The 21,487-nt window shown below is 52.3% G+C and overlaps 2 protein-coding genes across 10 annotated transcripts in view; one reads left to right on the forward strand and one right to left on the reverse strand.

Moving 5' to 3' along the window:
• The window catches only part of Fam168b (family with sequence similarity 168 member B), a 32,955-nt gene extending 27,695 nt beyond the window's left edge, over positions 1 to 5,260 (forward strand). For all 5 annotated transcript variants that reach the window (XM_028865342.2, XM_028865345.2, XM_028865344.2 and 2 more), the window contains 2 exons: positions 105 to 234; positions 960 to 5,260. In XM_028865342.2, the coding sequence (XP_028721175.1) occupies positions 105 to 217 (113 nt within the window). In that variant the 3' untranslated portion in view covers positions 218 to 234; positions 960 to 5,260. The remainder of the gene's footprint in view (positions 1 to 104; positions 235 to 959) is intronic.
• Positions 5,261 to 5,808: 548 nt separating this feature from the next.
• Arhgef4 (Rho guanine nucleotide exchange factor 4) overlaps positions 5,809 to 21,487 on the reverse strand; it is a 148,041-nt gene continuing 132,362 nt past the window's right edge. For 2 of the 5 annotated variants that reach the window (XM_028865337.2, XM_028865339.2), the window contains 9 exons: positions 13,487 to 13,666; positions 12,410 to 12,589; positions 12,078 to 12,257; positions 11,343 to 11,575; positions 10,860 to 10,989; positions 8,898 to 9,029; positions 8,089 to 8,332; positions 7,401 to 7,478; positions 5,809 to 6,871 (listed from right to left, as the gene is read on the reverse strand). In XM_028865337.2, the coding sequence (XP_028721170.1) occupies positions 6,720 to 6,871; positions 7,401 to 7,478; positions 8,089 to 8,332; positions 8,898 to 9,029; positions 10,860 to 10,989; positions 11,343 to 11,575; positions 12,078 to 12,257; positions 12,410 to 12,589; positions 13,487 to 13,666 (1,509 nt within the window). In that variant the 3' untranslated portion in view covers positions 5,809 to 6,719. Of the gene's footprint in view, positions 6,872 to 7,400; positions 7,479 to 8,088; positions 8,333 to 8,897; positions 9,030 to 10,859; positions 10,990 to 11,342; positions 11,576 to 12,077; positions 12,258 to 12,409; positions 12,590 to 13,486; positions 13,667 to 16,732; positions 17,018 to 21,487 lie in introns of those variants that run through there. The other 3 variants (XM_028865341.2, XM_037199701.1, XM_028865338.2) reach the window with 3 other exon arrangements.

Here is a 21,487-nt window from a genome sequence, read left to right on the forward strand (position 1 = left end):
CTCTCACAAGGAATCCAAGTCATGTGCTTTTCAGAGGCCACATGGTAGAGCTCTGCAGGAGAAATCACCTAAGTCTTTTGTGTGAAGTGTTCTCTTTCTTCCAGGTACCCTGCTGACTGCTCATTCTCCAACTCCTGTGGCCCCTCACCCAGTCACTGTCCCCACATACCGAGCCCCAGGAACACCCACCTACAGCTATGTGCCCCCTCAGTGGTGATTACCCTGCAAATTCATGTAAGTACTAGTGAAGGATGCTGGCTGGCTGGGTCCTGGTGAAGGTGCATTTCCCTGAGGAAATGGAAAACTGACCTCAGATTTAAGCACTATTCCAGTTTGCTTCTCTGTTCCTGTGATAAATCTGAGCAATAGCAACTTGGGGGAAGGGAAGGGTTGGTCTGGCTTACAGTTACAGTCCACTGTAATGGGAATCCAAGGCAGGAACTGAAGCACAGACCATGGAGGATGACTGCTTACCGACTTGCTCCGCTACCTTCCTTATACATCTTAGCTCACCAGCCCAGGAGTCAACCTCCAGACCAGACCTCATTAATTAGCAATCAAGAAAATGCCACACAGATATGTGCACGGGCCAGCCTGACACAACAGGTCCTCAATTGAGATTCCCTCTTGCTAAGCACTAAGAGAAAGGCGCACCCACTCTTTACATGGGGACAGTGCAGAGCTTTCTGTTTTTATTCTTACTGGGATGTCCCAAAGCAGAGGAAGAAAGGAAGCCATTGAGTGTTAAGCTGTTCCTACTGCATCTTGCTGCTTCTGTAATGGGAAGGTATCACCCTTGTGTTTGCTGCAGTTTGTAGGGTTCCAGTTAACAATGGGGGCATAGGGCGCAAGGTGTGTCTGTAAGGTAGGGGAACCAGGGGCAGCAGTTCTGGCTACTGCTGCCCTCTGGAGTAGTTGAAGCAGAGGTGCCTGTCTGACTGTCTGTCGTTCTTTCCCAGGTTTGAGGATGGAGCTGTGCAGTCACTTCATTGAGTTCCACAGCTGGTGCTGCAGGCCTTGTGCCTCCAACCAGGACTTTCTTCTTAATGCTCTCGACACTTAGCTAAACACGACTGCGGCCCAGCCCAGCAGGCCCCAGCTCGCTAGTCTCCAGCTAACTCTGGGGGTTGGTTTTAAAGCAAATCCTGTTTTGTGGACTGCCTGGCACATTTTGTAGCTAACTGTAATGATAAAAAGGGAGTATCACTCTATTCTAATCCTATCTAGATGAATGCATGTTTATAAAAACAAACACAGAAACAAAGCTTGCTCAATCTACCTGCAGTGACTGATGCAAAACCATCATATGCAAAACCCAGAGGACTGGCCCTGTTCTGCAGCCTGTGTCACTCATGCGCTGTTGTAGTGTGTGCCCGGTCTCCCAGTTACACGTGTGCACGTGAGTGTCCTCAAGGAGCATCGAGCACTGGAGGGATTCTTGGGGTGATGGGGGTTGCCAGTTAGGGACACAGACTTGTAGTTTTCAGCGACCTGTTTTCTTTTTGGCACTGACGAACCTGGAGGGAGCTGCAGGGACTGGGAGAGTGTGAGTCTCTGGTGGCAGCAGAGCAGCAGCAGGTATAGTAGGGTCCCCTCCTTCATTCCAGCTGACGTGTGGTCTGAGAAGCAGGGATGTACCTGAAGCCTATCAGGAAATAGGAGCGCTGGGTGGCCAGTACAGCTGGGGTGAAGGGTGGTCTGTGTGTCAATAGAGCAGGGTCTCTGCCGGCTGAATTTCCACTGTGTGTCTACAGGACAATGTTTGGGTATCTGTTGGGAAAGTCCAGTGCAGAACTAAACTATCTTCCTAAGAGGGAAGATGTCAGAGAGGAGCAGCCACACTGAGGTGTCTTTTGCTCTATTTCACTTAGGGAATCATCCCTTTCTTTCCCCTAGAGAAATAATTGAGTCTGCTAAAAACACATAGGCACTGCTGTATTCACCCCACAAAGAAGGGCAGAGACTTCAGCTGTGTGCTGTGGAGAATGTTGTATATTTAAGACTGGTTAAAAGGGAATAAGTGTATTTTTAAGTTAGTTCCTCGTGTTTGTTGTAGAGAAGCAGGGCTGTGATTATGTCTAAAAATGTAGAAGTAATGTAGCTTGTCCCAGGGTCATCAGGTTCACCTGATGATGACCTGTCCTCTGTCTAGCTGGGGTGGGGCCTAGAAAGCCTGCATAAATGTCCTGTGAGCCTCCTTTGCCATCTTGTTGTGTGGCTAACGGCACTCAGCACCGAGCACATGTGGAGAGTGGAAAGGGCCAGGCCGTTTTGGACTGCGCTTGCCTGTCCGGATCTGTTGTGGGAGAGATTTTTGAGTGTGTAATCTGAGCATGTACATAAGAAATCAAGAAGGTTCTTTTTGCCTGTATATGCCCAACTTGAATCTGTGAGAGTTTCTGTTCAGTGAGGGTCAGAAGGGCAAGGCATGAGGACCACTCTGGAGTCTGTCAAGTGGGGGTGTGTTTTGTTTTTTCCCCATTGAAGTGCTGGGGTTTTGGTTGGAAGGCTGCTTGTCTCTGGCAGCTAGGTCAGGGCTTCCATGTTGGTGTGGAGGTTGCCTCATTAGCCATCAACTTGGCTAGAGGGTGGGTCATCTGAACAGTGAGACTTTGGAAACCTTATTTTTATAGTAGTGCTCTTCATAATTTGTTTTTAGCATTTTATTTTTTAAGGAGTTTTGGAAAATTTCTGCATGGATCAGTGTAAACAGAAGAGTTCTCATTCCTAATGTCCATGAACATAGAATGTTTATGGATGAGTATGTTTAATCACCTCATGAGCACTTAACCGTGTGTGTGTGTGTGTGTGTGTGTGTGTGTGTGTGTGTGTGTATGTATGTGTATGTGTGTGTGTGTAAGTGTGTAACAAGAAAGCACACAGTGCACAGAGACAGAAACATTTAATGTAGGCACACAGCTTGTACCTGTACTTCATGTTGGGATTCCCACCCTTGTGGATGGTTTGCAATGTGGCTGGATCCAAGGTTTCCCCTGGACCCAAAAGACAGAAGGTGGTTTTTCCAAGTGAATAATCACAGATCAGTGGAACAAATGTACCCGTGATTTTTGCATGTGTTTGAAAAAGTCCCCTCACACACTCCCAACTAAACGTATCTATCTTCCTGCCTCTAAAAGGTAGAGTTGTTCGCTTATGACAGGAAGTTATCAAGTCTTTGGGTCTGCTTGCAGCTGCACACAGTGTGTGTTTCCACGGGCCCTGAGTTCTCAGGAGAAAGGAAAGTCGGGTGGCATCCCCTCCTGCTGATTACATCAGCTTCACACACTTGCCCTGTAACTGTTAACACATCATTCCTTTTCTTTCAAATTGAATTGAGTGACTATCGTACTATACAACACATCTGTGTGGAAGTCTTTTCTGTTTTGAAACCGTTAGGACATCAGCTGTGGAATTTGCTGGTGAAAGATCTCATCTGTCAGGTGAAAATAACAAACTATCACAGGTGGTGATTTCAACAGCATTCAGTTTCAGTAAAATTAAGGAACAGAACTTGGGTCAGTATTCTATTACACAGCTGCATAGTTATCCCAAAAACATTGAGGAACATTCCAAGAAAGTGTGCTTTTTATGTGCTTAACATTCCCAACTAGAGTCCTTCAGCTGAATGGTAGTACTGGCAGGCAAAGGACCTGATATCTGAACTTGACATCATTGTTAAGGATAGATATATAATTTTTTAAGTTTATTCTCTGCTGCCTCCCCTGAGGCTAGGGATCTTTCTTCCTCTGCTGCTGCTGCTGTTTGCAGTTTAAAGTTGGGTAGAGTTGTTGAGTGTTAAGGAACCTGCGAGCTCCCAGAGAAGTAGGGCCACCATCAGGAGTGGTTAGTTAGGTGACAGGCTACATGGAAGAAGTACGCTTCAGAACTTGTCTCCTGTCTTGTGGTCTTCCTTGGAAGACCCATTGAGTGGCTGTTAGCCCACAGTTAGCACACTGGAGAGCAGCTTGTGCTTGTTGCAGAGGCGGTATTTCTGGCAGGAGGGAGGCCCTCAGTTCTGGACTGGCAACTGAGTGCCTACCTTTCCTCTGCCGTGCACCGGTGTCCATTGCATCTGGTTATGTTAGCCTGCAGTGCCAGGAGGCTGGAAGATTGGGTGTTCTTGGGGGCGTGCTACAGTGAGAGGAAACTCATTGGGGAGGTTTGAGCTCACTGGCCTCTCACTTGGACCTTTGTGAGAGGGCCTGTGCTTGAGAGAGGCTGGCTGGCATAAGCCTTAACCATTGGGGCTGCTTCCCATTTCCTCAGTTTTCCTTTCTGAATATTGGAGTACAGTATTACTGACTGGGCCACCTCCTCTCATTCAGCAGCTAACTTCTGTAGTTGTGGTATACCTCTGCTGGATGCACAGGACCTCCTAGGGCGCACTGGCAATTGTGGCAGCTGCTGGTCCTTTCCTCTGGTGCTTTCTGAGGGTTGCTGGAGGGCAGGAGTGCAGCTGGCCGAGCAGTGGCATGCAGAGCCTACGCTCCTGTCCAGCGCACCTCCCAGGTTTGCGTGTTTCCTGAGTTGCTTATCCTGCCCAGTCTTCTACGTTGATGGACTGATAGATACCCAGAAAGGATAATGTGGTTTCTGTAGGAACAGTTAAAATAATTCCCCATGTCTTAGAGGATTCCTTTCTTCCCTACCCCCTCTTCATTTGAGAACAGAAAACCTGTGGAATAAATCTTACTAGAATTATGGGATGGGAGGTAGCAGCTTTTCTGTCTAGTGACTACAGTAGTTGTACATGAGAGGTGAGGACCTGATTGGTATAGCAGGCAGCTCCCAGGGAAAGGCAGTGAGTGGGTCTGGTGCAGACTGTTGGCAGTGTAATAGACCGGTTTAGGTCACACTGGGGACTGGTTCCCAGCAGGGCTAGTGTGGCAGCTGGAGTTCCCGAGAGCCTGTTAGGCTGTGACTGAACAGAAAAGGTTCTTCTTTTTTTAAACTTTTATTTTTAAATACTCTTTTTTACACTGTTTTCTTGGTACTTTTTTTATGCCTAAGTCAGCATTGTCTTCCAGTGTTAAAGGCATCCCTTGCCTCTTCATTGAACTTACGTGTCAATACAATAGGAATGGGCAGACTGTCCATCCCGAGCCAGTTCAATTAAATGTAAATTCATACTGTTTTAATTTTTTATGCAATCTGATGAGTAGATGAGCTCAGATTTAAAATCCTTAAAAGCACGTTTATTGTAACAGGAATTGTTATGTATTAATACTGCAGTTTTCAATAAAGATTGACTTGTGTTGCATATTCTGATTGTTTTCATGTGAGTTTTGTCAGAGGCAGTGGCATGACAGGCACATGCTGCCACTTCTCCCAGGCAGGAGAGTGCTAGGGGTTGGGGTGAGGCTGTGTGTTTAGCCCTCAGTGGCTTTGGTGGAGAGGGTCCTCCAAGGTGGTATAGGTGGTGTAGGCTTGTGTAGCTCCTCATTAGCCTCCTGTGCCTCTCAGTTTAGTAAGGGGGGATGCTGACACCCAGAAATAACACGGAGCCCATCCCTTAGCTCACATGCCAATTACCTGTATACTCTGGGAGGTGGGAGAGAGTCTGTGCCTACCACCATCCATGGCTCCCTCACTTGCTTTCCTCCCCCTCCCTTCAGGCTTCGGTAACAGAGAGCCTAGCCACCTTAGCCCACCTCTACCAGGAGCCTTGCAGCTGCATCCTAGTGAGCAACACTTCCCTAGGCTGAGAACAGAGTAGCTGAGGGAGAGGCAGGGTACCAGCCCCAGGAGGGATGGGCCAGCACATGAAAGGAAATTCACACATACGCCAACAATTGACCAGCAGCCAGGTTACTTTTCTTAAGTTTCTTTATGAAATTAAATGTGGTTTCTGGATTAAAGAAGGTACAGTGCAAGAGTAACTGACCATGCTTCTGAATCCTATGGGCTCTGCACTACATGCAGGCCTGGCTGTGTGCCCCACGAGGAGTCAGTCCATGCTAGGCCACAGAATTCAGTCCTTATGGCTTCTCACACTCACTAGGGTAAGGCAATCTTTCTGTGTCATTAACAATTCTCCCGATTCTCCATTGTTAGAGAAACAACATGACAAAATCGTAATGAACAGGGGCTGGGTATGTGTGCAGCCACCCCAGCCATAGGGGACTGTCACTAACCTGGAACCAGGCACACAGCTGACTGTACAGTTTTGTTTTTTTTCTCATTGCACATGTCACAAAGAGGGTGTCTGGCAGCCAGCAGTGTCTAGAGGAGCCAGGAGGCCTAAGGACAGCTATGGGTAGTTAGGAGTGCAGAATTCCTGGTTCCTGACCTCTGAAGTTGCAAGTGGGCTGGGGGCCTGAAAGGAGAAATAGCAGAGGGCGACACACCTGCTTTTGCAGATGGCTCGTGGCCACGGACTTTGGTCTCCTGCCCACCAAAAACAGGAGTGCAGATTAAGCTTTCCAAAGAACGTCTGGAGCAAATGAGCCTTGTTTGCACAGCCTGGCCGGTGGTTCTGAGCTGTGCCTTGCAGGCTTACCATTGGTGGAGGCCCTGTGCAGGTCCAGAGTATAGGCAGAGGCTGGTACCCGTGCGTCAGCAGTGGGGAAGAGGCCAGAGGCGGGGCCCAGACTTCATACAGCTCTGATGCTGTACCTGTTCACTTCCAGTTTCCAAAACAGGTAGAAGGCCTGATGGAGTAGGCCTTGAGGGAAGCCTGGGTCCGCAGAGTGCCGCCAGGTTGTCCGATACGTGCTGGCTCACTTTCGGAAGGGTGCCAGTCGGCTGATGCTGTGCCAGAAGTTAGATGGCTTCCGCCTAGGCTCGGCTAGCACCAACACCTGCTGCTGGGGCCGGCTGGCAGGCATGGATGGATGCTTGTGGCGGGTCAGGTACCCTGGCCTGCCAACAGCTGGGCAGGGAGAGACAGCAGGGGTCACAAGGTAGAAGACAAAGGGTTTCATCTGTGGGTGCTGTTGCAGACCCTTCATGGGGTCGTTTGCCATACAGGGTCTGCTCTCCAGGGGGCTAACCACAACCCACAGAACCCAAGTTATCAAGAGCTTCTGGCCTGATCCTGGCCTAGTGCAGCCTGAAGGCTGGCCAGGGCCACTGTCCAAGGCGTGGGATGTCCACCTCCATCTATGGAGATGGAGAGATGGCTCCCTCCCAGGCAGCTGTGATGTGCCTATCAGCAGCCTGGGAAATTGATCACTGTAACTCCTGGTACCACTAGGAGGAGGTCAGAGGCGTCAAGCAGAAACTGTACTGACCAACAACTCCCAAGTCTATGGCCCTTATCACCTTTGGAAACATACACCTTTAAAGGGCAGTGGACATCTCCCAAGGATCCAGATAGCTAGCTGGCATTGCTTTTGAAACCAGAAGGAAACATAATCAAGGCTGGAGCTGCCCAAGGAGTAGGATGGTTCCCCATTTACCTTTAGGCTTCCCTGTGGCCTGCTGCTTGCTGGCGTTCAGCATGGCCTGCTTCTTCTGCAGCTCAGTGATGGAGAAGCCTGGGGGAAGGGCACACGTGAGATCCCGCCTTGCCTTCCTCAACTGCCCACGTGCCTCCTTGGAGGGCTTCCTGGTCCAGGTCCTGTCTTCCCGGTGCCTCATTCCTATCCCACTTTAGACAGTGGCATGCCAGGGACTGTTCCCTCGCCTGCTCAGCCACCCTGTCTTGCCAACCAGCCCACCACTTCGTTTCTCACCTTGACCCTGTGCCCCCTTCCCATTTCTTAATCTAGCTTCTTTATACTGCCGTGGAGGCTCTTTCCCAAACCAAAGCATGAAGCTGGGGAACCTAGGAACAGGAAAGGATGGGAGAGGATTCTGTAGGACCCACCCCATGTTCTCCCAGGACTTGAGCTGGCTGGAAAGGGGCTTCCCTTGGTCTCAACAGATGGGCACATTAGAGTGAAGCACTCTTATCAGACCCAGTCAGTGAGGCTGACCACAGAGGAAGGGGAGACATTTCTGCTAGAGGGCTAGGCACAGCAGAGCCTGTACCAAGATGTTCCTGCAGCCTCACCCAGTGCTAGGTGTGATCTCATTCTTAAGTTGGCCCTGACCACCTGCTAGGTGGGCCCCATAGGCTAGGCAAGGCCCAGTAGGGTTTCCCACCTGTCTCCTGGTCCAGCCGCACCTGCTCCCTCTCCCTGGCAAAGGCCTTCAGCCAGCGCTGCTTCTGTTCTGGTTTCCTGGCACACAGTAAGTGGCTGTCGCCCGTGGCACCACAGTACAGACGGAAGGCATTCTTGACGCTCACATGGAGGTCACGGTCCTTCCCATCTTCCACATCCACCACCTCCAGGTCATCCATGTCCAGGCGGCCCTTGTAGTACAGCACGTCCCGGCGGAGCAGGTCCTAACCAGATGCTGCTCTGAGCCTTGGCTGCCCAGCAGCCTGCATGACCACCTGGTCATGCCCACTCCCACCCCCATCCCCCAGCCCCTGGCTGACAGGACAGTCTTGCCTTTGAGGTGCACATGGACGGGCAGGCAGAAAGCCTCAGAAAGGAAAGCAGCGGCCCACGTGGTAGGGGAAAGCAGAGAGAACAAGGAAGGCTCCGTGCATGGGGCCATTGTGCCACGGTTTGAAGGAAGCAAAAGCTAGCAATAAAGAGGCTAGAGGCCGCTGGGATCAGAGAACGCATGAGACAGAAGCGGAGGCTTGCGGGGGGAGACACGGTCTGAGGAGCAGGCAGGGACCAGGTCAGGATGGAGGGTGTTCTCAACAGCACACTGTTGCAACAGCCACCCGGTGTCCCCGGGCTCCCTACCGAGAGCCAGTCCTAAGGGCCTGGCTGGGGCTCCTGGAGACACGAAACGGCCAGGGTAGACTGCCAGGCCCTGGGCTTGCAGACGAGAGCCCCAGCCCTTATTGCTCCGCTGTATGAGACTGGTCTGGCAGGGCAGGGTGGTTTGGATACCTTTTTACAGTAGATGAGCTGCCGGTCAAAGAGAAAAAACATTCTCTGCTGACTCTTGGCTTGAGGCTGTGTAACGCGGGTCAGCTCCCCCGAGTAGATGAGTTCCGAGCTCCTGACCAGGAGATCTTCCCCCTGAGTGGACCCCAAGGAGAGCCGTGAGGTGAGTGCACCCGACCTCGGGCTCTGCTTCCTGCCTCTGTGGTTGGTGAGACTTCTTCCCACTGTAGTCTGCATTGTGGCTGGCCAAGGTAAGAGGGCCAACACTCTTAAAGCCCGAGGCCGTCCTTTGGGCCCTTGAAGGGGAGGCTGTGGGGGGTGAATCAAGGCAGACTTGACCCATCCTGTAGAGTAGAACGTCACTGTCGCCGTTGCCCCCCGAGGATGTTGAGCTCTGAGAATTTGATATGCCACTGTAAAGTACACAGCGATTTCAAAGAGTATGAAAACCATGTAAAATAGATTCGGATATATACTGAGTTAAATAAAAGACTAAAAGTCTGTTTCGCTTTTTCATTTTCATTTTGCGTGTGTTGTGTATGTCTGCGTTCACATGCGTGCTTATGGATGAGTGTGGGGGCCAGAGGTCAACACCAGGTGTCTCAGTCGCTTTCCATCCTTTTTTAAAACTTTTATTACATTTATGTATGGGGGGGGGGAAGGATAGGGTGGATGCACGCATGCCACAGCAAGTGTGTGGGCGGTCAGAGGACACCTTGCCGGAGCCTCTCTCTCCACCACGTGGGGCCTGGAGACTGAGCACAAGTAGTCAGCAGGCTTTGGCAGCAGGCACCCTGGCCTGCTCAACCGTCTCACCAACCCGTCTCTACCTGACTGGCTCAGACAAGATCCTTCACCGAATTCATAAATGCAGTTAGGCTGCGATCCTCCTGTCTCTAAGCATTTAGGACTGGGACAGAGGTGTGTCACCACACCTGGCTCTTTATGTGGGTGCCGGGAGCCAGAATTCGGGTCCTCCTGCTTGCTCACACGGCGGGCGCTTAACACCCGAGCCGTCGCCCCAACCCTACTCCCCCCCCCTTTGGAAGATGGCTACTAGAAAGTACAGAATTCTAGACATGGCTCACATTATCTTTTGAATGGACAGTGCTGCTTTAGAGGAAAACAAAAACAAAAACCAGGCTTGGCAGGAACTTGCCCCTGCAGCTAAGTGTGTTTAGGACCTGAAACTGGCAGTCTGGCACTGCTGGCAGCTGTCCATGTGGGGATGACTGTGCTTTCCAGTCCTTGGCCAAGCATGGGCTCAGAACCAGTCTGCTGCATTGTCCTGCTCCCTGACCCAAGGGTTCGGATTCAGTGTAAGGGTAGGGCCTAAGACGCTACTTTCCTGTGGCTTATTCTGGCATGCTTTCACTTAGTTTCTTCTCCTGACAGCTGGCCTGGTATACCATGGCTCCATAGGGGTAGAGAGTAGAGGTGGCTAGTTGCTGGGTGCAGAGGGACAGAGTCCTCCTACCCCCATGCCTCTAAGGAGCAGGAATGTTTAGTCATGAGTTTACTTGTTGCTTTAGAAGGCAAAACTGGCAGATACATGGGAATGAGCAATCCAGAAAACCTGACAAAGCCTTGACATGGGGAGATCCATTTCTAGTCCTACCATTGGCTCTGAACTCAACTGTTGAAAGTTCAGAAGGTATCTAAAACTTAGCAGTCCAGCCTGTCCCTGAGGGCAGAGAAACAGACCAAGATGTCTTAGAAACACAGTTCCTTGGGTTAGGGCTGGCCCTAGGCTGGCGATGGCTAGAAGGTGTGTGGAAGTGCACACAGGAAGGAGACCATTGGGTGCCAAGGTGGAGGCACTGCCCAAGAAAGGCCCAATGCAAGAGAACCTGTCTTCCACCAGCTCCTGGGAGTGCCGTGACTCCCTGCTTCTGTTCCCTTCTGGACAGGAACAGTTTTCAAGCAAGGACCCCCACAGCATTTTCTGGGCACTGGGGCCCTCACCTCCCAGTCCTCTATGGAGCTCTGCCACTGAGCAATCTTGTCGATATTTTCAAGTCTCCGCTTCCGTTCATTGATGAGCTGGGCCACGTTCTTCATGGCATGCAAGGCAGCTTCAACGTTCTTAAAGTCCCTGGGGCAGAACAGACAGAAGTGTGCGGCAAGCCGGAGAGCAGAGAGACCCCTCCATGTGCAGTTGCGACCTCTCTCTGGGCTGTTATCCCTTGGCCACAGCCTCACCCATCAAGTACATAGTCTCTCTCCTCCATAACTGGCAGGTAGCCCAGATTGATACTCCACTGATGTCTATCCTCCTCGACTCCAATACAGCTCAGGGTGATGGGCTTGCTTTACCCTAAGCTATGTCCAATGCCCACAGCAGTACCCAGTATTCTGCAAATGGTACCCACACTATAAATACTCAGCTGGCTGGCTGACCGCATGCAGAGCCCCAGGCAGCTCCCCTCACCACCTTGGACCCTCTACCTGTGCTGGGGGTGCGTATACTTGAGCAGCTCCGCCAACTGGAGGGGATACTTGCAGATCTTCTGCACTGGGGTCAGCAGAAAGCCATCCAGGGAAATGTCAATCATTCTTTGCAGCAGCCGACAGGCCTCGAAGAAGTACACGTACTTGCTGAGCTTGGTGAGCCGGGAGAGCTCCACACAGGCGTTGGGGTGGTTGTTGCAGTACTCAGAATAGATCTGGAAGTCGGCTTGCTGGGGGCACAGCGGAAGGTCAGCGTGGCTGTCTCCTGTTTCCCCAGGCAACAGGCCGCAGCCATGGGGTGAGAGGGACAGGAGCCTCTGCATTTGTTTTAGGGACTGGTTCTACCCACTTCGCTGGGGACAAGCTATGGGCTGTCATTCCAGGGATGGGAAAAATCTACGATGTATGCATGCCTGTCCCTGGAGCCACTCAGCTTTCCCAGCAGGACTTCCAGGAGATATTCTAATTATGCATCTGTTTTTATTTTATTATCTTTTAACGAAATCAACGGTGCTAATCAGGGTTATCAAGGCTAAACAAGTAAGGCCTTGGAAGGTGGAGAGACTCCCTTGGCTGCTTCAGTATAGGACAGGACAGGCTCTGCCCAGTAAGACTAGCAGCTTTGATCTGTGAACCTGGTGTGGAAAATTCTGGGAAGAGATGAAGCAGGGGAGCCATGTATAAAGGCATCGCGGTGGGGGTGGGGGGCAGAATGGGCCCAGGCACACTCACGTGTTCCAGAAAGCAGGCACCCAGCTCGCTCAGGTGTGGCCTCTCTGTGTTGAATTTCTGCTCCAAAGCCTTCACAAACGCCTTCTGGCAACGGTAGATGTCCTCGATATTCCCGAAGATGGTGCGCAGCTGCTCCTCACTGAACATGTCCTCACGCTTCCGGCACTGTCGGACATAGCCCTGGAGGATGGGGCGGGGCCAAGCTCTCCAGGGACCCACCTGTCTTACCCTTCCACATGCCACGCCCTCCACACCAGCCCACCGTCACCACCCGACCCCACCCACCCTATCAGCCCTCACCTCTCCAAGCATGCCCTCCGCGCCCTCCTCACCTCGCAGATGTCCCGAAGGTGCTTGATGTAGTCCCTCTCAGTGCTGAGGATCTCATTGATGACGTTGGTACGCATCTGGTCCTTGCAGCTCTGGGCCTCTGCAACGTTATCATCGGCCTCTCCAGCCCCGGCCCGCGGGGCCTCATAGTTGTCCGCGGGCTCATCCTGGTTCACCCGCAGCTGGACAATGCAAAGGTGGTTAGTGCCATCCACCCTCCAGTCGGTCTCTGAGCTCTCTGCTCCAGGTCATCATCCAGAGCAGAGGTCAGTAGCTCCCACAGGACACACAGGTCCAAAGGGCACATCTGCAGTGTCCCTGCAACTATCTCCTAGGCACAAGGCCAGGGTAGGGGATGGTGGGTTTGATGACCACAGCTGTTGTCAAATTCATTCTTTGTTCTCAGCAGAGACTGGAGCAAACACAAGGAATTTCTGAACCAGACCTACTCATCCTAGGGGCTCTAGGCACAGGGATTCAGGTGCCTAGGTAGAGGCTTTGCTACATCATTAGCCTGTTAAGTTTAGGAAAGGGTGGGGTTCTGCACAGGAGGAGTTTCTGAGTACCTGGGAATTCCGTCCCTCTGCTGTCCTTTGGGACTTTGCATCAACTGTCCTCTGGTGACCAGATGCAGCCTAAGGTTGGAACTGTGTCTTCTGCTCTCTTGGGTATGATTTCACTGTCTATGCCTCTTCCCAGGTTTCTATCTCTTAGGGCTGTGTGTGTATGTTGCGTGTTCCCCACACACCCCAATGAACACGACAGTCATGGGCAGAAGGCATTGGTTGTTTGAAGTGGTGTTATCTTAAAGCATCATAGTCTTACATTTCTGACCTGCTCTTCTCTCTGGCCCCGGAGGGCTGTGGAGAAGGGCCTGGGAGTGGGGGACTGAGCAGAATGTCTGTGTCACAGTTCTGACCCCCTCCTCCCACCCAGTCTGAGGCACCAAGTAACAGCAGAGCAGAGAGAAAGTGGTCCATGCTCCAGGCCTGGGACCGCAGAGTTGTTTGGGGCTTGGACTTCTGAGCAGAGCCAAGAGTCTTCAAAAGGCTTGGGGAAAGCACAGACTGGATCCATACCCGTACAAAGCTGGCAGGGAACCACCCCTCGCCATCTGCGACTCGGCCCCACCACCATTCCCTGTTGGTGGCATCCATCACTTCGATGACATCCCCAGCTTTGAAGCCCAGTTCCTGGTCATCCATGGTGACATGGTCCCACAGGGCTTCAGCGCACACCACACTGCCATCACTGATGAGCTGTAGAGAGAGCCAAGGCAAGTGAGTCGGTGAGGCAAGACTGTCGGTACCCTGCCTCTACCCAGCAGCCCTGGAAGCAGGGACCCTGGCCTGCTTTACAGAGAAACTAATGAAGTTTCCCTCCAGGCCAGCGGCTCTTCTGGAGCAGCCCTGTGTCCTGGGTATGTCTAGATTGTCCAAGCTCAGTGAAGGAACCTAAAGTGAACTTGAGCACAAGATGAGATTGACTGTCACATGGGTCCTTCCCTGTTCAGCCATACTTTCTTCAGCTGTGGGGTCTGGCTTCAGCCTCAGTGCCTTACACTGAGAGGCTGGACTGGGTGGGGCCGGGGCATGCGCTGGAACATGGCAATTGGCAGCTGTCCACCTGCTAGGCAGCTGTCTCCTAGGCAGCCATTTAAGAGAAAGGACTTGCTCCCTCTGCAGGTTCTTATGGACTTGCCTGGCCTGTGAGGTCACCCAATTAACAGTACTGTTTTACCCATGGCAGTGCCCATCACAGCAGCTGGGTCATATTTGTTGTGCCCCCCCCCCAAAAAAAAAATCCTTGAGGAAGTAGTCACATGACACCAGGACTCCTTACAGCTCAAACACCTATACCAGCTGAGGGGCGGTCCTCAGGCTTTAGCTCCTGAGCCCCAGAGGTCTGTTTTAATCACTCCACTGCCTCCCTTTCTTTCCCAGGCTGGAGAAGAAACAGACAATTATCATAGCTGCTGACTCTAGCAGGTAAAGCCTCTGTCACGTTCTATCTGGCTGATAGTTCTACGTACTGGCATCTTTCTGCCGAGATGACTGACTCGTGAGGCCCCTCTCTCCACTGTGTGGTCTGCCCCTGGCCCCTTCCAGGTGGCCCCGATGGTTGGAGTTCTATCCTCCATCCACGGCTCCTGCTTTTCTGTTTTGAAGGCTGTTTCCTGCTTTATGAATAAATGGCTCTGAGGGCTGAGGGCAGCAGACGGTGGAGTAGGGGATGCTTACAGCCTCCTTCCTGGCTAGCCCAACAGAGAACTGGCTGGTACACCTCCAAGCAGGTCCCCTCACAATCCAGTCCTGCCTCTCAGCTGCTCTACACCCTGTGCATGCTCCTTCAACCTCCCTGGATACTTCCATATCTGAGTCCTCGCATCAGTCCAGGAAAAAGGAGTGTTTCCCAGGAAAATGAACAACATCTCTTCCCCAGTGCCAGACATTGTCATAGAGCTCTCTGTGCCCAAAGACACACAAGGATCTCAGCACAGAGCTCTGGGTTGTTCCTGGGGGACAGCAGACCTCCAACCTCTGGGCTCACTGTCTCTGTAACAATGACTTTCTGCAGATAAGTCTGGCTGGCACACATCTGGTATGAGACAGGAGGACTCGGCAAGGCCACAGGAGGAGCCAGTCTGCTGCAGGCCAGGAGCCAGCACACCTTCTGCAGTGGGCTGTCATGTGAAGCCCTGAAGGATGCATGGGGCAAGAAGAGGTGGAATTCAGTGAGAAAGAACAGGGGAATGTGCCTGACCTGGGGTCTGTAATTCAGGCCACAGATTTGGGGAGGTAACCCACATACTCAACGTGGCCCCCTCTGTCCCTGTATTCCCTCAAATGAGCATTGAAAAGAAGGAAGGGAGGGAGGAAGGGAGGAAGGAGGGAGGGAGGGAGAGAGGGAGGGAGGGAGGGAGGAAGGGAGGAAGGAAGGAAGGGAAAAGGGAGGGAGGGATGGAGGAAGGTTCCTCTCCATGGCACTGACCACCCTTCCCTTTTTATTCTACAGTCTGGACCCTGTGGGTCCTACACTGTGGCTGGGACAGCTATTGAGGGTGTGGGACAAAGAGGCGGGGCTTTCCAGAGACAAGGGTCCTGGGTAGCATTAGGGACAAGTCCCACAATGGCCCTGCCCAGTCATGTGGAGGCCTGTGGAGTGGGAAGGAGGTGTGGGACCTTGACGTTGCTGCCAAACACAAGAAAGCACGGGATAGACACGCTGCCGCGTTTCCGAGCAGATCCTCGGAGCTCCTTGGGTCTCCCATCAGGACCCCGGCAAACAGAATCTCCCCTTCATGGGTATCACAAATGGAAGGCTCTAACAAGCTCCAGCTCTGAAATCAACCATTTTCATGTCACTGGCGAAACAAAATGCGGCTCCAGGAGGCGAGAAACACATTTCAGAGAGTATCAGAGGCCGACCCCAGCTTCCGCTGGGATTATTTCTCTGCAGAGCCCCTCTCCCGGGCCCTACCAGGTGCACCAGCTCCTAAATCCCACACTCCAGCTGCCTCGGAGGACGGGATTCCAGGTGGCTTCCGCCTGGCAGTAGGAGGCAGAGGCTGGCTGGCTGCCTCTGAGGTGGAGGGGCATCTGGGGGCAGGTGGGGCTTGTGCCAAAGCCCAGGTAAGTTCAAGACTAAGATAAGCCAGGGGGAGGGGCAGAATTCCTGTGCCTCTGATTCTGGCTGGTTCTAAGGGAGGGTAAGGCCTCCAGGCTGTGACTCAAACAGACCCCTGTGGACCATTACCTCCCTTGTCATATCAACCCTCCTACTCCCTCCTGTATTCTTCTCCGGTGCGGGGTGGTGGCACCTTCCCTCCAAGCTGGCCCTGAACACCGGATGTGGTGGGAGGGTGTGTTCAGAGCGGCTGCTCCAAGTCACACAGCAGCAGCTCTGCCCTAGGAGACTGACTGGCACTTTTTAAGGCCTAAAATAACAAAAAACGCAGGTATCACCTGCAGAGGAGCCCAGATATTCTCTACAGGCCTCCTACAGCCCCCACACAATTCATGCCCTGCGGTGCCACGCACACCCATTCCAGACAGCCCCCGCTAGCAGGTCACAGCTCCCCCACATCTTTCAGTTAGAGACCCGCCATGTTGCCCCACCCCCTCCTCCCCAGCCTTGAAAACTGATGAAAAGGCCTATTTGGGCACGTGTGCCACCACGCCCCTCAGTTACCCTCCCTGTGGCATCCTCGGGGGCACCCCCAGACCGGCCTGGACAGTGAGAGCACATGGGGCGGGGGGGAAAGGAGGGGGGAGTCCTCCCCTCTGCGTTCCTGCTGGTGACAGCGGCTGGAAGGTGCCACTCACCCTGCGCGGGTCCCCTGCAGTGCCAGGCGCGCTCGGCTCAGCGGAAGGCCAGGAGGAATATCAGCACGGCGTTGATGAGGACCAGCAGCGCCAGCACAGCCGAGACCACCACGCGCTGGGCGCCCGGGGGCAGGTTGCAGCGCAGCAGGGCGCGTAGGGCACCGCCAGGGGTTGCGGGGCCACGCCGGGGCTGCGGGGGCCTGGCCATCACGCCCGGCCTACCTCCGGGCTCCAAACGCCGGGAGATCCCAGCTCAGGGCTGGAGCCGGAGGCGTCGGAAAGGAGGCGGAGCTGCCGGCGCTCACCCGCCAGGCTCCTCCCTCCCAGCTCGCAGAGTGAGCCTGCATCCAGGGCTTTCGTGGGAGCAAGGCTTAGGAGCTGCAGAGGGGGGTGGGGGTGGGGTGGGAGGGGACCTGTTAAAAGTCGCATGACGGGGTTGCTGCGGCTCTGAGATGCGTTATGATCTGCCCTGGGCGCTTCCCTGGGAGAGGTCAGAAGATTCTAATATCCACACAGTGTTCACAGACAGCCATGGGAGTCCTGGGGGGGGGGGGGTGCCTGGGGACCTAGCCGACCCAGGCATTCTCCAGCGAGCTGAAATGTTTGGCGAGGTTGCTGTGGGGAGGGGTGGGCTAGGAGTTTTAAATACATTTATCTTACATTGGTGACCTTGAAATTCTGATCTGCCTCCCTCCGCCTCCTCAGAGGGAGGATTACCGGTATGAACCATCATGCTTGGTTTATGTCATTCTGGGGATCAAGTGCAGGGCTTCATTCACCCTTGCTAGACAAGTACGCTCCTCTCTGAGGCAAATCCCCAGAGGACCAAAGGGTTCTTAATTCTAATAAGGCTGTCTCGACATCCTGGCATTCACTTCACAGATGAGTAATTCTGCCTCTGTAACATCTGATAATTGGATGTCACACAATCACCCCGCAAAACAGAGTGGGTGGTAGGGGGTAGGATTTGAACCTGGGCCTGACTGATCGACCTCAAGCACCAGAACGGGATTTGGAGCCTCTGGACAGGCTGTCGTCTTCCTCACTGGCAGCACCAAACAGAACCCACAACCTCAAATGGGCAGAGGTCTCAGTCTTCCCAGCATGTCCCCCTGAGACTGACTGTAGTTTTGTGGGATGAACACACAGCAGAGGAAGCATGGTGTTCGTGTGTGGGTGACTATATATTCAGATCTCCTAGTGCCTGTGACCACCCTGCTGAAGAGCCCAGGTGTGTACGCATGTGCTCCTATGTGCAATGTGCATACACGTGTATCTGTGAGGAGGGACACTTCTGTGGGTACATGTGTGGGTTCTCTGTGCATATACTTGTGTGTTATGTGTGGGGGCCTCTGTGGATTTGAAGGGGCAGTCTACCTTCTGCACTGCAGGCTCATCCTCAACCATCTATCTGGGGTACTGCATCTACTCAGTTCTGTAGAAAATCTTGGGTACCAGGTTTGTTCCCCCATTCCTCAAAGGGCCTAGGGAACATGGTGGTTTGAATAAGATGTCTCCCATTGTCTTGGAGCATGTGACTACTTGATCCCCATCTGATGGCACTCTTATAGGAAGCTTAGGAGTTGTGCCCTGGTTGGAGGAATTATGTCACTAGAGGTGGGCTTTGAGAGTGTAAACACTTGCACCATTGTGCTCTCTATGCTTCCTGCTTACAGTTTGAGATGTGAGCTCTCAGCTGTTCTTGCCGCCATGTCTGCCACCTGCTGCCCTAATTCCCTGGCATGATGGACTCTTAGCCCCTAGAACTACAAGCTCAAATAAACTCTGTAAATTGCCTTGGTCATGGTGTTGTATCACAGCAATAGAAAACTAATACAGGGGGACATTAGAAGACACCTAAAGGTCACTGCCATTCCATTCCTAACTTTCCTCTAAGGCTGGGGACCTGCCCTCTAATGGAGTGAGGCTGGGAATCCATGAGTTGTACCACTGTTTTATTGTGCACTTGTGTTTACATAGAGAGGAGGTATCCTCTGCATCCTTAGGCACCTTAGCACAACAGGCTGAAGCACTGTGGGGGTCTCTGACATTGAAAAAAAACAATCTTTTTTTTTTTTTTGGTTTTTCGAGACAGGTTTTCTTTGTGTAGCTTTGCGCCTTTCCTGGATCTTGCTCTGTAGACCAGGCTGGCCTCGAACTCACAAAGATCCGCCTGGCTCTGCCTCCCAAGTGCTGGGATTAAAGGCGTGCACCACCACCGCCCGGCAAAACATTCCATCTTTGAAGGAAGTTCTTTAAGACTCAGAAGGTAAACAATTTAGAAAACTTGATAAGCATACAACTCATAGTTCTCAAAAAGTTCCTAAAACATACAAGATTCACAAGGCCCAGGGTTACATAAGTAATAACAATTACTGGGGAGACTCTCTGACCAGTTGAGCTGCCCACAAGTCCTGCAGAGAGCTTCAGGGATACAGCTTTCTTGAAAGTCATCACATATGCTGGGCCTTTCAATGATGCACCTGCTTTTGAGTCAACTATGCTCCTGTGTGTAAGCCCAGTACGCTCACTGATTCACTTAGCTAGACTTGGGTTTCTTTGTTTTGTTCTCAGTACCCCATCTGAGGCGAGTATATGTTTCCTCACCTCAGATCCTTAGGTAAAGTCTCAGAGCAGAACTCTCTTCACTGCTCTGCTAGATCTAGAGAGGCCCAACCCCAGCTGTGGGCATGACCTTCACCTCATGATAAGAACAGAATCACCCAGAAGCATGGAATAGGACAAAAGGCCCTTGGATTGGGGCTGGGTTGAAAACTAAATGGGGATACCACCCTACCCAGGTACTCCTGGCTTTTTGAACACCAGGAGCTCAGGGCATGTCTGGAATAACAATGGCTACAGCTCTTCTCTGTGTGTTTCATGACCCCAAACAAAAACCAGCTTGATGGTAAAAGCTCAGATCCCTAGGCTGGTGTGCCAAGGTGGCAGGACTAACAGGAAAGGGGAAAGGAGACACAGATGTCTGAGGTGGGGGAGGCTGAGCCCCAAGTTCTATTATTTTGGGTAATAATGGAGGGGCGGGAGCTGCTTTGGAAGTGTGACCACCATCTGGCTTTACAGCTCTGGGCTCCCAGGGCAGCAGGGGTCTGAGGGGAACTTACAGCTGCTCCTTCCCTGTCTCAGGGAGCTCCTGGGGCAGTTGGCTACCCAACCAACAAGGGTGGTCACAAGACAATGGGGCACCAACAAGTATTAGGCTCCTCCTTCAGGCTGGGGAGTGTGAGAACCAGGCCCGGCCCACTGTGTCTGTCATCACAGGAGCCAGGGGAAGACAAGAGTCACTTGGAGCCAGAGGGCAGCAGACTGCACAGTGAGGTGGCCGTGGGTCCTGCAGTACCCTCACATGTGCCACACAGTGCCGGGGGGAGGGACGCCGAGCACCCTCGGGAGACACAGTGTCCTGGGACAATTCTGCTTCCCACCGCTGTGTTGGTCTCATGGTCGACAGCACTCTTGTTTACATTTTAAGTTTGGATGACACATTCCTTGGCTCTTCTCTAGTGTCTGTCTGCCTTCTAGTTTGGGCTTCTGGCAGGATGACCTACAAGTCATCTGTACTCTGGTTCCACCCTAGAATTGAAGGATCCAAGCAGCTATGTGCACATGTAACAAAGGGAACCCTGGCATCCCAATGTTCTCCTCTGTGTGGGGTGCAGCTGGAGCTAAGAGGAAGTTTCGGCCATGGCCTGACCCAGAGGGTGCAGGCTGCCATGCATGGGTGGTTAGGGGTTTACAGGAGACCTTAGTTCCCTCATCCACCTCTCCCAAGATCATTGCACACACCAGTAGAACTGAAACTCGGTGGAGATGAAGCCATGCTGGGTGGCCATGGAAAGGGAAGGACGTATAAAGATCCACAGACAGACACTTCCTACTCTTGCCAGTTTGGAAAAATCCTTGTGCTGAGGATAGACTCAGACCAGGCAGCAGGCATCACAGCGAAGCCTAGCATAGCTGGGCAGGATAGGAAGCACAGGCATGCCCAGACCCAAGTCACGGGCATCTGGAGAAGGCTCTATGCAGGACAATGCTGTTAGGAGAGAGATGCTTGCAGGAACTGAGGACAATTAACTGCTTCATTTGCTGATTCATCCTGCAGATGTTGGATAGTCCCAAGGGGCCAGGAGCAAGTATGTGAAAAGAATACAGAAAGAATAAGACCCTGCGCCACTTTTTCATGTTCATTGGGGCACACAAAAAGACAGGCATCATATACACAGCCCACTCCTGCACGGTCAGCCCTTTGCAGGAAGGACTGGACTGTGTCTTCTACACACCTGCATGCTAGGGCAGGCACATTGCCTGATATACAGCAAGTGCACAGGCCACATGTGACATATATGTTCAACATACACAAACCTAACTATACCCACGATGTACACACGTGTGAGTAAGCAATGCAGTCACTCCCTGGGTACCTAGAATGCAAACTGCCTCTCTGATCCTCATTTTTCAACCACTCTCTTGGCTAGAGGGTTTGGATCCCCCCCTGTAAAAACTTGAGAAGCCTAGGGGCTTTAGAGATGGCTCAGTAGTTAAGAACACCTACTGTTCTTGAAGAGGACCCAGGTTAGATTCCTAGTATCCACCGTTGGTGCCTTATAACCACCTATAACTGTAGCTCCAGGGAATCTGATGTCCTCTTCTGGCCTTTCCTTGTATATTTACCCATACTCAGACACAGACACATCCTTAAAATGCTTTCTAAAAATCTTAAAGAAATTGACAAGTCCT

Source organism: Peromyscus leucopus, chromosome 16_21, assembly GCF_004664715.2.
Source record: "Peromyscus leucopus breed LL Stock chromosome 16_21, UCI_PerLeu_2.1, whole genome shotgun sequence".
NCBI lineage: Eukaryota > Metazoa > Chordata > Mammalia > Rodentia > Cricetidae > Peromyscus > Peromyscus leucopus.